This window comes from Hippoglossus stenolepis, chromosome 8 (genome assembly GCF_022539355.2).
Source record: "Hippoglossus stenolepis isolate QCI-W04-F060 chromosome 8, HSTE1.2, whole genome shotgun sequence".
NCBI classification, from domain to species: domain Eukaryota; kingdom Metazoa; phylum Chordata; class Actinopteri; order Pleuronectiformes; family Pleuronectidae; genus Hippoglossus; species Hippoglossus stenolepis.
In genome coordinates, this window is record NC_061490.1 from 15,143,637 (window position 1) to 15,157,208 (window position 13,572).

At 43.0% G+C, this 13,572-nt stretch overlaps 1 protein-coding gene across 5 annotated transcripts in view; it reads left to right on the top strand.

The window, feature by feature from the left end:
• ptpn3 (protein tyrosine phosphatase non-receptor type 3) overlaps positions 1-12,573 on the top strand; it is a 16,000-nt gene extending 3,427 nt beyond the window's left edge. For 2 of the 5 annotated variants that reach the window (XM_035164354.2, XM_035164352.2), the window contains 22 exons: positions 336-417; positions 1,306-1,350; positions 1,446-1,498; positions 1,655-1,772; positions 1,869-1,956; positions 2,104-2,192; positions 2,270-2,333; positions 2,594-2,796; positions 2,885-3,010; positions 3,486-3,647; positions 4,190-4,283; positions 4,370-4,447; positions 4,590-4,646; positions 5,324-5,480; positions 5,602-5,777; positions 6,496-6,586; positions 6,782-6,843; positions 6,975-7,121; positions 7,812-7,940; positions 9,384-9,529; positions 10,422-10,557; positions 11,743-12,573. In XM_035164354.2, the coding sequence (XP_035020245.1) occupies positions 336-417; positions 1,306-1,350; positions 1,446-1,498; positions 1,655-1,772; positions 1,869-1,956; positions 2,104-2,192; positions 2,270-2,333; positions 2,594-2,796; positions 2,885-3,010; positions 3,486-3,647; positions 4,190-4,283; positions 4,370-4,447; positions 4,590-4,646; positions 5,324-5,480; positions 5,602-5,777; positions 6,496-6,586; positions 6,782-6,843; positions 6,975-7,121; positions 7,812-7,940; positions 9,384-9,529; positions 10,422-10,557; positions 11,743-11,817 (2,378 nt within the window). In that variant the 3' untranslated portion in view covers positions 11,818-12,573. The remainder of the gene's footprint in view (positions 1-335; positions 418-1,305; positions 1,351-1,445; positions 1,499-1,654; positions 1,773-1,868; positions 1,957-2,103; positions 2,193-2,269; positions 2,334-2,593; positions 2,797-2,884; positions 3,011-3,485; positions 3,648-4,189; positions 4,284-4,369; positions 4,448-4,589; positions 4,647-5,323; positions 5,481-5,601; positions 5,778-6,495; positions 6,587-6,781; positions 6,844-6,974; positions 7,122-7,811; positions 7,941-9,383; positions 9,530-10,421; positions 10,558-11,742) is intronic. The other 3 variants (XM_035164355.2, XM_035164356.2, XM_035164357.2) reach the window with 3 other exon arrangements.
• The last annotated feature ends 999 nt before the right edge of the window (positions 12,574-13,572 follow it).

Sequence of the window (13,572 nt, forward strand, 5' to 3'; positions counted from 1 at the left end):
CATTCTGGAAGTGCACTTAAACAGATATTTAAAGGAAGTAATTGTTGTGTATCCGTAGATTTGTGTAGTTGTGTTCTTTTTCAGTTACAACTATTAAACTTGATAATAAAAGAAGTTGCAGTTAAATCCACTGGCATCAGATCAGTACGCCAGCACATTGGCCGATGCCCAAAGTCCAGTTATCGGACTCATTAATCAGGAAGGGACAATGGTATCGGAACATCTCTAGCTAAGGAGGAGATGTAAGACAGAGAAGGAACAGCAGAGGTTTGAGGTGAACTTGCGGCCAGAGATTTACCGTAGGTCACGTTTGATGAGATGACATTTCCCTGCAGGTCTCGCATCTCCCTTTTATCTGAACTTCAGAGTGCGATTCTTTATCTCGGATCCCAACTCCCTGCAGCATGAACAGACAAGGTGAGTGTGTGTTTGTGTGCGCGTGTGTGTGTTATACAGCAAGCATATATCAAGTATTGATCTGGACAAGTTGTGTGGCACAGAAAGGTCCTTTCTGCCGGGTTTATGGGTAAAATTGAAGGATTTACTCGTTTATTATGCTGTATCAATGTTAGACTCACTCTGAGGCCAAATAGATGAAGTGCTGTTTTTGAGATACAGTGGCAGCTCTACATGAAAGTCAAAGAGCTGTGCTTGTTCACCTCATGTCATACAGTAATTACGAGTTGCCGACTTGTAAACAATCCTCACACCAACTTCTAACTTGTAATTGCGACTGGGAAGCAGTTATTGGAAAGCTCAGATGTGTCTCTACGACTTATATATAATAAGGCAAGAAATATGGAGGCCTTGCATTAACCAAATTAAACCCAGATTTAATGGATGTGGTGTTATATTGGCACTGCACCATATTTTTTTCATTCATGTCATTAATATTGATAATAATCAATTTAGTTTTGCCACTTGCATTCGAGATTCAAGATTGTGCCTGTTAATAAAGATTTACAAAGGAAATGTACATATATAAAAAATTACAACTATACAAAAAAATATAAAAGTAAAATATTTCTAGTAAAGTAAAGAATAAGTAAACACAAGTTGAGAGAATGAGGATGCAGTAAACTGACTGATAAAGAGAAATTGCACAGAGGCTTTAAGTGGTATAATAAATATGATTGTAAAAGCAGTGTTTCAGGGTGACATGATGAATATGATAAATATTTCACATGATGCATGTGATAATATTGCATGATTTAAAACACCAATATGTCAAACCACTTTAAAGACTTAGCTAACGTTCACATGCAGGAGTTATATGATAAAGTTCCGGTTCTCTTGTCCCCGCAGACACCTGTACTTCCTCCAGATCAGGAGTGACATTAGAGAAGGACGGTGAGTGACACACACGAACACAACAACAAGCCCGAACTCAACGAGACAGTTTGTGTTGCGATGTTACAGTGTGTAATCACAGAGTATGATTGCAGGTTGCAGTGTCCGCTGAGTGCTGCTGTGGTGTTGGCCTCGTACGCCGTGCAGTGTAAGTTCCATCTGGTTCGCGAGACACGAATGATTAATGACTTAATAATAACTCTGTGAGCGATCACTCCTGTTGAGGACGCTCTCAATAAGCAGCAGCAGCTCTGTTACAGCACCCCGGATATCAATGTGTTGTGTCTCTTTCCATCATCTGCAGCGGAGACGGGCGATCACTGTCCGACACGGCCCCCTGGTTACCTCTCAAAGTGCCACTTTATCCCTGAACAAGATGAAGACTTTCTGTGTAAAGTGGAGGATCTGCATCCACAGCACAAGTAATTTCAGCTGCCGCCGGAGAGCAACTGGTTTGATGTGCAGCTGGTTGCTGTTGTTGCATGTGACTGTGTGTTTGTGTGTGCGCGCGTTCCCAGGGGGCTGAAGCAGAGCGAGGCGGAGTTGTGTTTCCTCAACACGGCACGGACGCTGGAGTTGTATGGAGTGGAGCTGCACACCGCCTTGGTAGCGTTGTTAATTCACTATATCACGCTCCGATTTAAATTCCTCTGCATCCATTTGATTCATCTCGTGTACGACACTTGTTCTTTCCCTCTCTCTCTCTCTCTCTCTCTCCTTCTCTCTGTTTGTGTGTGTGTGTCTCTCTCTCAGGACGTCAACAATGCCCCTCTGATGGTGGGTTTGGCCTCAAGTGGTGTTGCAATATTCTGTAATATGATTTGCTCCAGTTTCTTCCCCTGGTGAGTGATGCTGCTGTTAATTAGATGTCTGCTCCCTGTATTTTTCTCCAACTAATTGATTTTTTTTTCTCTTGTAGGGGGAAAATAATCAAGATTTCATTTAAGAGGAAGCGCTTCCTTATACATCTGAAATGTAAACACGTGAGTCTCCACCGTTTGTTTGTTCTTACTCGTTTAAAGACCTGCAGAGAGCGAACTCTTGTTTTTAATATCTGGATGCACTTGGCTGGTAAATCCATTTAGTTTTGGAGTAGTACCTGGGGGTTTATGCACAATGCTTTCATGTTTTTAACTGTGAGAATAAGCCAGAAACAAATGCAACCTGAGCGGCTGAAGTTGCACACACGCATATGACGCATTATAAAGAATTAAAAAAGAACTATCACCTGTGTATGTTGCAGGGTGAGACGCAGGACTGTGAGGTGTCTCTGATCCTGCCCTGTTCCAAAACCTGTAAAATCCTGTGGAGGTCAAGTGTGGATCATCACTCCTTCTTCTCCTCCAACCGCTCAACCCGCAGCCCCAAACACAACAACAGCACGATTCAGTCCTACACCAAACTGATAACGCAGCACCTGGGCCTCGGCAACAGTAAAACCGAGAGGTCAGCCCCTGTCCATATTTTTCTCATATTCTTGCCATCAATACTGAACTTTTTACAAATGTTCAGTCTCTCCCCTCTCACATTGCAGTGGTCCAGTGTGCCAGCGAGTGGTGGGAGGGATGGTGTGGAACCCAGTCCTGCAGAGATCGATTTCATCAGAGTATCTCGAGACCATGAGTCTGCCCTCCAGATCGCCGCCGTCGACCCCAAACTGGTACGACCTGCAGCCGTAAAACCAGCTGGGATTTTGTCATTTCCCCCCAAAAATGTTTATTTTCTCAATTCATGTTCTATATATTTGAATTTGGTTGTCTATATATTTGGTTTAACTGTAAAATATAGAATATCCCCCAAACATTTTTTTGTCAAAAGGGTCATAGCCGCAAACAAGCTGGAACAAATATTTTTTTGTTTATCCAGGTCAAAGTCCTGCTAAATGATAACTGAATGATATTTGCTAATATACCATAATTATTCAATATAAACCTGATGAGAAGCTCTGAGGAAAATTAATAAATTCTGAGGCCTTATCATCCCTACTGGTTTATCTTTTATTCTGTGGTTGGACACTGAAATGTGAAGCTGTTGTTAAATTGCTTTTGTTGTGTTGTTAAAAATAACACATGATTAAATGTGTCTATGTGAACCTTTCAGTAACCCTGAACGTTGTTGTTTTGTCTCCCCGGCAGGCGAAGCCCTCGAGTTCGTCACGGCATCCGTAAACCGCGTCCGTCCTCGGTGGAGCTGACCAATGAGCTGAAAGACATGTCGGAGGGGGAGGACGTGTTCTACACCTACAGAGCGTCTGTGAGCAGCAGCAAGGGCAGCGAGGGAGACAATTCACCACAACAGTTAGTTTCACTTACAACAGAAATACTGTCTTTCTCGATGCTCTCTCCCAATTCACCAGGGTTTGGTGGCAGGACGTATGATAGAAGGGAGTTTAATAGTTTCTTTGTTGAAATGACATTTGGATTTAGAGCAACGTTTAACTGAAAGAGCTGCAGTATAAATAATGCAGTATTTTAGTCGGTGAATGTTCAAACAGATGATATGACAAGTTTAATAGTGTGAGATCTGTGAGAAACCTCCTGCTGCTGTCTGATTTACTGATGAGTTACAGGCAATGACAGTTTATTCAGGAATGAAGAAGCACCACTCTGTTCCCGTGCTTCGATTCAAAGGGAAAGAAAATTACCATTTAAATCACAGTTGCTGTTTTTTTTCTCCAATTGATTCAACTCGAAGTTACAGTATGCAAGTATTAAAATATGGGCAACAAATTATTAAGGTATGAGAACAGGGACAATTACATTATCATCAAATATATGAAAGTCACGTCTTAAGCTTCAAATCAGAGTGAAAAGAAATCTCCTTATTTCATCTCTTTCAGTCTTTCTGCCACTTTTACCCGAGGACCAGATGAGGCTGTGTTCACAGCAGATGACAGCATAGGAGAGGAGGAGAGCTCCCACCACTACGACAAGGTCTGATCTCTTATCACCGGCTCTGAGTGAGCTCTATGTCTCCATTCATGTATGTTCACCTTAATTCAGAGTACTTGTCCATGCAGGGCGCTCTCGGCGATGGAGACTTGATGCTGATATGTATCGCCCCTGATCACGAGGGCAAGTTTGGCTTCAATGTCAAAGTGAGTCTCTCTCTTTCTTCTTACATTTCTACGTCTCTTACTCTCGCCACACAAGGCGAAGTTTAATTGTTGTATTTTTGTTTACACACATTGTGTTTATTTACTCTAACCCGGCTTCATTCAATTTCCTACCTCCTCCCAGGGTGGCGTGGATCAGAAGATGCCTCTAGCCATATCCCAAGTTAAACCCGACTCTCCGGTAAGAGGATGTGTTTGGGTTTTGTTGGTCTCCAGGTTGATTGTGATGAAGAAGTGATGTGTAACCAAATGCACTGAGCTGAATAGAGCTGTTACATTTGGTTGATTAATTGATTAGTCGCTTGACAAACAAATTGATCGTCGATAAGTTAAATTTCAACTTTATTTCTCTGGTTTCTGAGTCTTAGTAGTTTTCTTTTCTGATATACAACTCAACATCTTTAGGTTTTGGTCTGTTGGTCTAAAACAAATAGTTACTTCTGAAATTAAGGAAACTGTGCAGGATACTTTAAAAAGTGAAGCAGGATATTAGAACCTGACCAATATATTGGCCGGTCGATAAAACAAAACAGAAAAGATGTGCATTAATATTAGCATTTTACATTTAAACAATGTTTATTCTCTTGATTCAAGTTCTATATATTTTCTTGTATTTGTGTTTTCTTTTCATGTATAGTTAGTTAGTTAGTTATTCATCATAAAGTTTATGGTTAAACAAAAATATTTATTTATTATCAACCAATATATTGTGTTGGCAAGTTATTTCACCAAAAATCCCATATCGTTTGTGTCCCATAAGATATTTAACAGTTCCACTTTGGCTTTTCTGTTATTTAGTTTCTGATATTTACACAGATAAAGATAAAACTGTAATAAATGCTCCTTTGATGTTTGTAGGCAGGTCGATGTGAGCCCAAACTCCTGGAGGGAGACCTGGTCGTCCTCATCAACGGTCGAGACATTTCTGAACACAAACATGATCAGGTCGTCATGTTCATACGAGCCAGCAGAGAGTCGCACTCCAGAGAGCTCGCCCTGCTCATCAGACGTAAAGGCGAGTGGGGGGGAGAGGGAGCGAGAAAAGTGCTGAAGCAGCGTGTGATCCAAGAGTGCACTCTGTCTTGTCATGTCGCTGTGAATATTAATGACAGCCTTGAACCGTCCTTGTGTTGCAGGTCCTGGCAGAGTGTTGCCCCTGCTGCAGTTACCTCCCGCCCTCACGCTCACCGGCCAATCACCGGGAGACAAAGTTCAGTCACCTGGCCCGTCGGAGCGGGTCACGACACTGGAGGAATCGATGAGGCAGCTGGAGAGAGGAATACAGTCTGGCACGCTCTGTTTCCATTTTGAGGTATTTGAAATGCAGGTGGGAGCGAAACCGTGAATTTATATGTCGAACCAAAACACACAAATGGGTCTATTTGTGTTTCCTCTCAGTTATTCAGTGGGATCATAATGAGCCTTTTAAGTGCTGTTGTGTGGACAGACGTTGGCTCTTATCTTCACTTGTACTTAAACAAAGATGCTGTTACTCGCCTGGAATTTGTAGTTTCTGTTTAGCCCCTTTTCCACTGGTCAGAAAGCCCATCAACAACCGCTAACATTTGACTTTTGTCTGCAATGGGAATGGATACAATCGGCATTCACTACCGGGTCATATGACTCTGAAGTAGACACAGGTTTTTATCGGCTCTGGTCCGCACCCAGATGAAAGCGCTGATTACGTCTTTATTTTGGCAGTTTACACGTTGGCTCTGCACTTCTCTGGCACGAAGTCATGACATGAGTTGAATTTCCTGATGTTGGCGCACTAATGAACGTTTGTGTACATACTCTTTTTTTTTTTTATATCTTGGGAATGTCATTCAACAACATTCTTAATATGGTTTAAAATGCAATGAGACAGTGAGGTGAGAGAGCTTCTCAGTTTCCTGCACGTTTGTGACATTGAAAATTACTCACCGGGGGAAAAACACAAAGCCAAGTGTCAAATGCCCAAATACCCATTTACCTTTTTATTTATTTATAATTATTGTATGTTTATGTGTTTGCGTGCTTGTCATTTCTAGAATTTATACAGGAGGAAGCCTGGTTTGTCGCTGACCTGCGCTCGACTCCCTGAAAACATGGAAAAGAATCGGTACAAGGATGTTTTACCTTGTAAGTGCTCCTTATTCTGACTGTCTGTGCCGACATGCCTCCTGCCCCCCCTCCCTCAGTAGCTCTGTGCCACCTTTCTAACATTTGTCTGGCGCTCACCGCTGTGGCACCTCATGAAATTTAATTGGCCGATCCTGCGGTGCACGGACGGCTCTGTAATGACCCCCGCATGGCGGTGCCCTGCTCTCCTTTCAGATGATGATACCAGAGTGGTGCTCCAGGGCCAGGAGGACTACATCAATGCCAGCCACATCACGGTGAACACCAGTAATATGAAGCTGAGCTGTTTTTGTTCGCGTCTGACATTTAATGTAAATTCATCCTCTGTGTGGTGTCTGTATCTGTATGTGTGTGTGTGTGTGTGTGTGTTTGTTTGTCCGTCTCTTAGGTGGTGCCCCCGGTGTCTGGTGTGTGTTTACGTTATGTTGCGGCTCAGGGTCCTCTGCCACAGACCTGCACTCACTTTTGGCAAACTGTGTGGGAGCAGCAGACACACACCATCATCATGCTTACAACTCTGACAGAGAGGGGACGGGTATACATACTTCTTCATGTTCACACTTCCATACTGTAAACACACTCTCACACACACACGGGTAGAATTGAGCAAAGAATGAGGGAAACACTTGAACTTACACAACTCAGCGTCGGCTATGTATTAACACAGTGCTTATTGCAACACGCTGCTTCATGTTTACTAGACACATGATTACTGTAATTAAACGCTTTGGCGGTGATGTTTGCACACAAAAATAATCAATTGGCACGGCTGTGAGTAATGACAGGGTTTCACCGCACAGAAAACAGCTGAATGTAAAAAGTGAGTGGGACGCCAGTGATAAATGATTTGAGGGTGAAGTCACATCCTCAGAGAGACACAGGCAGGATATCAAGGTCCTGCTGAATGGAGATGTCTCTGCCTCGGCTTGCCTGTTGCCTGGCAACCAGATGCTCTTATTAATTGGTAATTTTCCTGACATTCGTCAAGTACTCTGAGTTTCTCTGTACTTGAGGAGCACGCACACACACACACACACTGTGTCAGTTCACATCCTGCTCCTGCATTGCCTTTGTTCCTCTCACTGCGAGCTGGAACACACCAACGCTGATGTTGATTCCATGAGAGCGGAGCAGGAGCAGCAGCAGCAGCAGTTTTATAAACTTTACTCAGACTGATGACTCACACATGAAGTCATGTCATATTTCATGTGATGTCCCTTTGCAGACCAAGTGCCACCAGTACTGGCCGCATCCACCTGAAGTGAAGGATTACGGGCACATGCGGGTGAAGTGTCACTCAGAGGAGTGTAACCTGGCGTATGTGACGCGGCATTTCACTCTGACACACACACAGGTACAGTAGCCAACAGAGCTCAACGACTTAATTTGAATCAATAATTAAATAATAATTACGTCTGCTAAGGAGGTTATGTTTTCGCCCCTGTCCGTTTTTTTCACTTTCTTTCAAAATGTCAAAATTTTCTTTGATTTCTCAGAGAATCGTTTATGGATCTTGATCAGTCAGACATGTTTAGGGGACTCATATTTATGAGTGTGATAAATTTGGAGCAGATCTAAATAAAAAGCTGGATCTTGTGAATTTAAATGTGGTTTCAAAAGCAGACTATTGGGCCTTGGCTCCAGACTCTGCTGAGTGCCATTCTAGTTAATTACATGAGTCTAAGTGAACATATCTTGTCGTATGGGAAACTTTTCTTTGACTTAGTATAAGATTAAATTCAATATTATTAGGTTTTGAACTTTCGGTCAAACAAAGCAAGGCTTTGACTTCACTTTGGGACATAACTATGAGACAAACAGTCGATCAATCAAAACAAAACAGTCGACATATTTTATTTCCTCACGAAACATGAGCGGAGCATGACCGCGGTCACACAACACGGAATGTTTCAGTTTCTATGTTTGCAGTGGCATGTACCATGTTTGTGCCATATGTCACATAACAGAGCTCACCACAGGCAGCGGCCCCTCCTGGCAAACTGACTGCAGCCAGCATTCGGCCACTTCCGTTTCTGTATGCGTGCGTGGGTGGGCATGTGCATTAGTGTGCGCTAACAAATTATGTAGCGTGTGTGTGTGTGTGTGTGTTTGTTTAGGCAGGTGTGGTTTTTTTTCTGATCAGGACTGAAAAACTTTGCATGAAACATAATGAGATTAGAGGAGCTGTATTCCTCATAATGTTCCACAGCAAACAGGTAAATAAATTGGTGATGCTCAAGCAGGCATGAAGTATGAATGCACACACATGCATACACAGTTACTGCTGTGTGGGCCCATCTGTTCCTCTGGTGGAGCGAGTTAATCCCCCCATGGAGTCACAGGCCACAAGCCCATTATAAACTCTAAACTCAGCCATTCTCCTCCCTGCCTAATGTTTTTTTTGGGAGGTCTTTCCCTCTATCATCTCCCCAACCCAACTGTTTTTCGGTTTTCATCTCTCTGTGTCCCTCTTCACTTGTTAATCGCAGTGTCAACTACTGGTCACATGCGTGTTTTGTTCTCCTCACCTGCTCTGTTTTTTCCATCACACCCTCTGTGGTTTTTTTAATTTCCTCACATACTGACTGAGTAATATCAGTGTTTGAGCCTGTAGCGCTGCAGTGTTCTTCTCATGTGGGAGATGTTTTCCCAAAGATTTCTTATCACGTTAACCACTGGTTGTCCAGCACTCGCATTATTTCTCACTATCCCTCTCTTCTTGTCATTTGTGTGTTTTTGCACTGGATGTTCGTGTGTGTGTGTGTGTGTGTGTGCGTGTGCGTGTGCGTGTGCTTAGCTGGGTGAGGAGCGTGCAGTCACACACCTGCAGTATGTCGCGTGGCCGGACCACGGTGTACCCGATGACCCTTCGGACTTCCTGCTGTTCATCAGTTCAGTCAGGGAGAGGAGGAAAGGCGAGGAGCCATTAATGGTACACTGCAGGTAACGTTCACACACAAATTCCCCATATGCACATACAAATTCTTGTTCTATCTAAGTGAGGACACTCATTGGCATAATTCATTCCCATAATGTTCATATCCGAACCGACCCTTTGCTGTGTTCCTTCCCTCAGTCTCTCTCCTCCCATTTCACACTTGAGCTGCTTTCAGTAATGCACTGAACCCTGGAGACCCCACGGTCTTTCTCCGCAGTGGCTGTATGGATGAATGCAAATGTACGAGTGAGAGCCTTCTGAGTTTCTGCAGACTTTCTCCGTCTGTCACCACCCACTCACCTGAACACTCTCCTGAACCTGTCTGTGTGGAGACTCTCCTGCTGCGTTGTGCATGTGTGAAAGTCCCAAAAAGTTTTTTAAATGCATTCCCTTGCACCTTACCCTGACCTAACCTTTACCATCACAACTAAATGTCTAACCCTGACCTAGTTAATCCTGCAGTCCAGCCAAGGAAACACTGAATGAATAAGACAAAATCCAGACCTAATCCTAACCCTTACTCTAACCCCCAGCCTATTTGGATGCACATGAACCCATTATTTTATATTTTTTACTCTTTTGTAATTCTACATCCTAAACCTCTACTCTGTCCACTTACCCTAACCCAAGGGGTCTCTACGTAGCAGAGGGTCAAATAGAAATATGTGCCTGCTCCTACTCATCACCTGTGAATGTGTAAATGTGTTGTCCCCTAACATGACCCCTCAAACAGACCTGTGGAAAAGTGAGGACAGTCCAAAAAGTCCTCACTTTCCCAAGATGCACAAAATAGTCCTCACAAGATATAAGTACACGTACACACACAGAACACCCGCCAGCATGTACCTGCCTCTGCTATACACTTAACACCGTGTTTGTTTTGCATTGAATTTTCAGCGCTGGGATTGGACGGACAGGTGTTCTGATCACTATGGAAACGGCGCTGACTCTGTTGGATGAGGGCCGGCCAGTGTTCCCGCTGGACATTGTCAAAACACTGAGAGATCAGCGAGCCATGATGGTTCAGACCACGGTACAAAGACACAGAGCAGGGATTCATGCTTCCCTCGTTACATGATACTTCAGGCCACAGCAGTCGGTCTTTCTCTTTTTAAAGTCTTTATTTAATAATGAAAAAAATAACTTGTTGGTTTTATATATTTCATTAGGCGCACTGTGACTAGTTTCAAATTTCACTAATGTGGTTTAATAGAGATCCTCTCAATCACAAATGAGTTGAATGCTCTGTCTTTCTGAAAATATTATGTAAGTAAGAGGAGAGGAGACTGACAGGGAAATTCACTGTGCTCAGAATCACTTTTTAAAGGCCAGTGGCACAGATTTGTGACATCTGCGAGTCCTGTCGTCCGTAACCTTCAGTAATTCACAGAAGCTCGACTGCCTCAGTGTTCCGCTGATGAGCCAGAGCAGGCGGGCTGAGGTTGGAAGCCGCGCTCTGTGGTACCTCAGCGGTGGTTGTCGAGGGAGAGGAAAGTGTTACTCATTGCTTTGACAGGAGGCGGTGCTGGGAATATGGCTGCCCTCCAGTCACATGCCTGCTTCGAGGAGCACGGCTGCTGCCACTATCACCCGTATTATGAAAGAGGATCCAGCCCCTGAGGCTTCTTCCCTCTGTTTATGTGCTGACGTGCAGGTTTCCCCCTCATATGTTTGTGTCTCAGTAATGGAAACATGAAAACATGCACAGTCAGAGGACAAACCTTAACATAAAGGATCCATGTGGTGTAGGATAAATTCGTCACTATTCAACATCTATATCAGCAAATCCCATGAATACAACTAAACCAACAATGTATGATTCCATTTCTAACATACTTTCTCCTTTATAAATATTATATAATCAGATTGAATTTAATTTAATTTGATTATAACTAAAATATTCATGTTAGTTGTCCTAAAGTTCACCGAGAAAATATCCCTACTCTGCCCGACTGAAGAAGAAGAATTAGTTCCGTGCTGCGTCGTTAGTTTGTTTCTGTTCATGCGTTAAACTAATGCCTTTCTAGCCAGGCTGTTTGCTAGTTTATGAACCGGGGGAAGTTTATAAGTTAATTCTGCAAACTATCAGACAAACAAAGGCAGACTAAAACGTAACCTCTTTGTCGGAGGTAAAAATGTTGCGTAGTTCCAGTATTATCATTTAAAAATGGAGCATTGGTCTAATAACTAATACATCTTTGTGTGTTGTGTGTTTCAGTTGCAGTTCCAGTTCGTGTGCGAGGCCGTTCTGCAAGTCTACAAAGAGAAACATGGCGGATCCACAGCATCTTAACTGAGATCAGCAGCAGGACCAGAACTGTTTCAGCTTCATTTCAAAGAAAGGGACTTTTAACAGAAGGACTTTTTAACAGGTCGACCTCAGTCATGCCTGTGGGACTGGTACACAGACTGGAAAATATAGCAGAGTGTAACTAGCTTTAGACTACAGCTGTCTACCCAGATTCAATGTGAGTGGATGAATCTTAAACCTAGTTGGCCTTAGTTTTTGCTGATTCTTTCATTAAGCTTGTAGAGGCTGTGGTCTCCATAGAGACAAATGTGAGCTGCTAATTTCTGTCCATGATGCCTCTGCTCATGAAGCGACTTGTGCCTTGGACTCGTGCCTCCCAGTCAATGGAATTGAACAGGGTCGCTGTAATCTGTAGTTTGTCTCTGTCCGGTGATCACTGCCGCAGATACTGTAAGGTCAGGGTGGTGCAGCGCTGCATGCTGTCCACCGGAGGAGCACCAGACCCACTGCTCGTCACTCTTAAATTATTATGACACTAAATAAACACACTGATTTCTACTGACGTCTGTGCTTTTGTCGTTTGTTCTGACAGCGAGGCAGCGTGAGCGTTTTGTCACACGCTCTTGCAGAATGAGGCTGCTCACTGAAGCGAGGAGCCGTCTGCTTATTTAACCTTCAGCCGAGTGCCTCTAAAGCTGGCATCATATCACTGCAACTATCTCAGCATCACAAATCAGTGCAAACTGTTTGGTGATGACAAAATATTGGCTTAAATAAAGACATTATAACCAATCACAATATTTCTGTGTATATTAAAGTGTCCCTGTGGGTTTTTGATGATGATATTCATTAAGAATTGTGGAAGTTTGTATAATTCACAGTTTTGTTGATATATTTATTCTGTGGTTCTTTTTTTCAGTAAAATGGGTGTAAAGTATTTCCAATGTACCCACTAATACCCTCAAAATGCTTGAGAGGAATGATGCAGAATCGTATCACCCCATTCATAAACTAGAATGACACTTCCACCAAGGCCCAGTCGCCTTATGAAACCACATTTAAATTCACTGTTCTTCCTGGTTTGTATTTGTATCTGCACCAAATAGCACACACTCATGAACATGACTTTGCTAAATATGCCAGATTTGTTTTCAATCAACATTAGTGATTTATTTCCTGAGAAGTCAATGAAAACGTCAAAAAACCGCCCTATCTCTCATGTTAGAGAAAGTGAAAAAATGTGTTCCCCGATCAAGATCTGCGCCAAACTGTTATGGGTTCTTCTTTGGGCCGTGTGCCACCAACTCCACACAATCTCATGGACATCTGTGGAGAAATGTTTGCGTAATACTGGTAACAAACACACAAAGATGAAAAACATAACCTCACAGATAAATTATAGCAAGAAACAGCTGATTTGGCAGGACAACAGATTTAACTCATACTAACATCTGTCTTTTGTCTGCAATGGGAATGGATACAATCAGCATTCACTCTCAGGTCAAATGACTGTGCTGGATACACAGGTTTTTATCGTCTTCCGCTCTGATCGACAGTGATGGAAACATGACACCCGGGTGACTGCACTCAGTTTTGGGTGTGTTTGTCGTGTTGAACATGACACTGGGGGAAAAACAGAAAGGCAAACTTTCCACAGGCAATGGAAAAGGAGTCGGTTTTCTTTGTTTTGGCAGGTTTACCTAAGTTTAAAGAATATGTGTATAAGGGGCTGGGAGACACCTGGAGAGGGTTTATATTTATCTCTCAATTACAATGATGACACACGTTCTGTGTGGG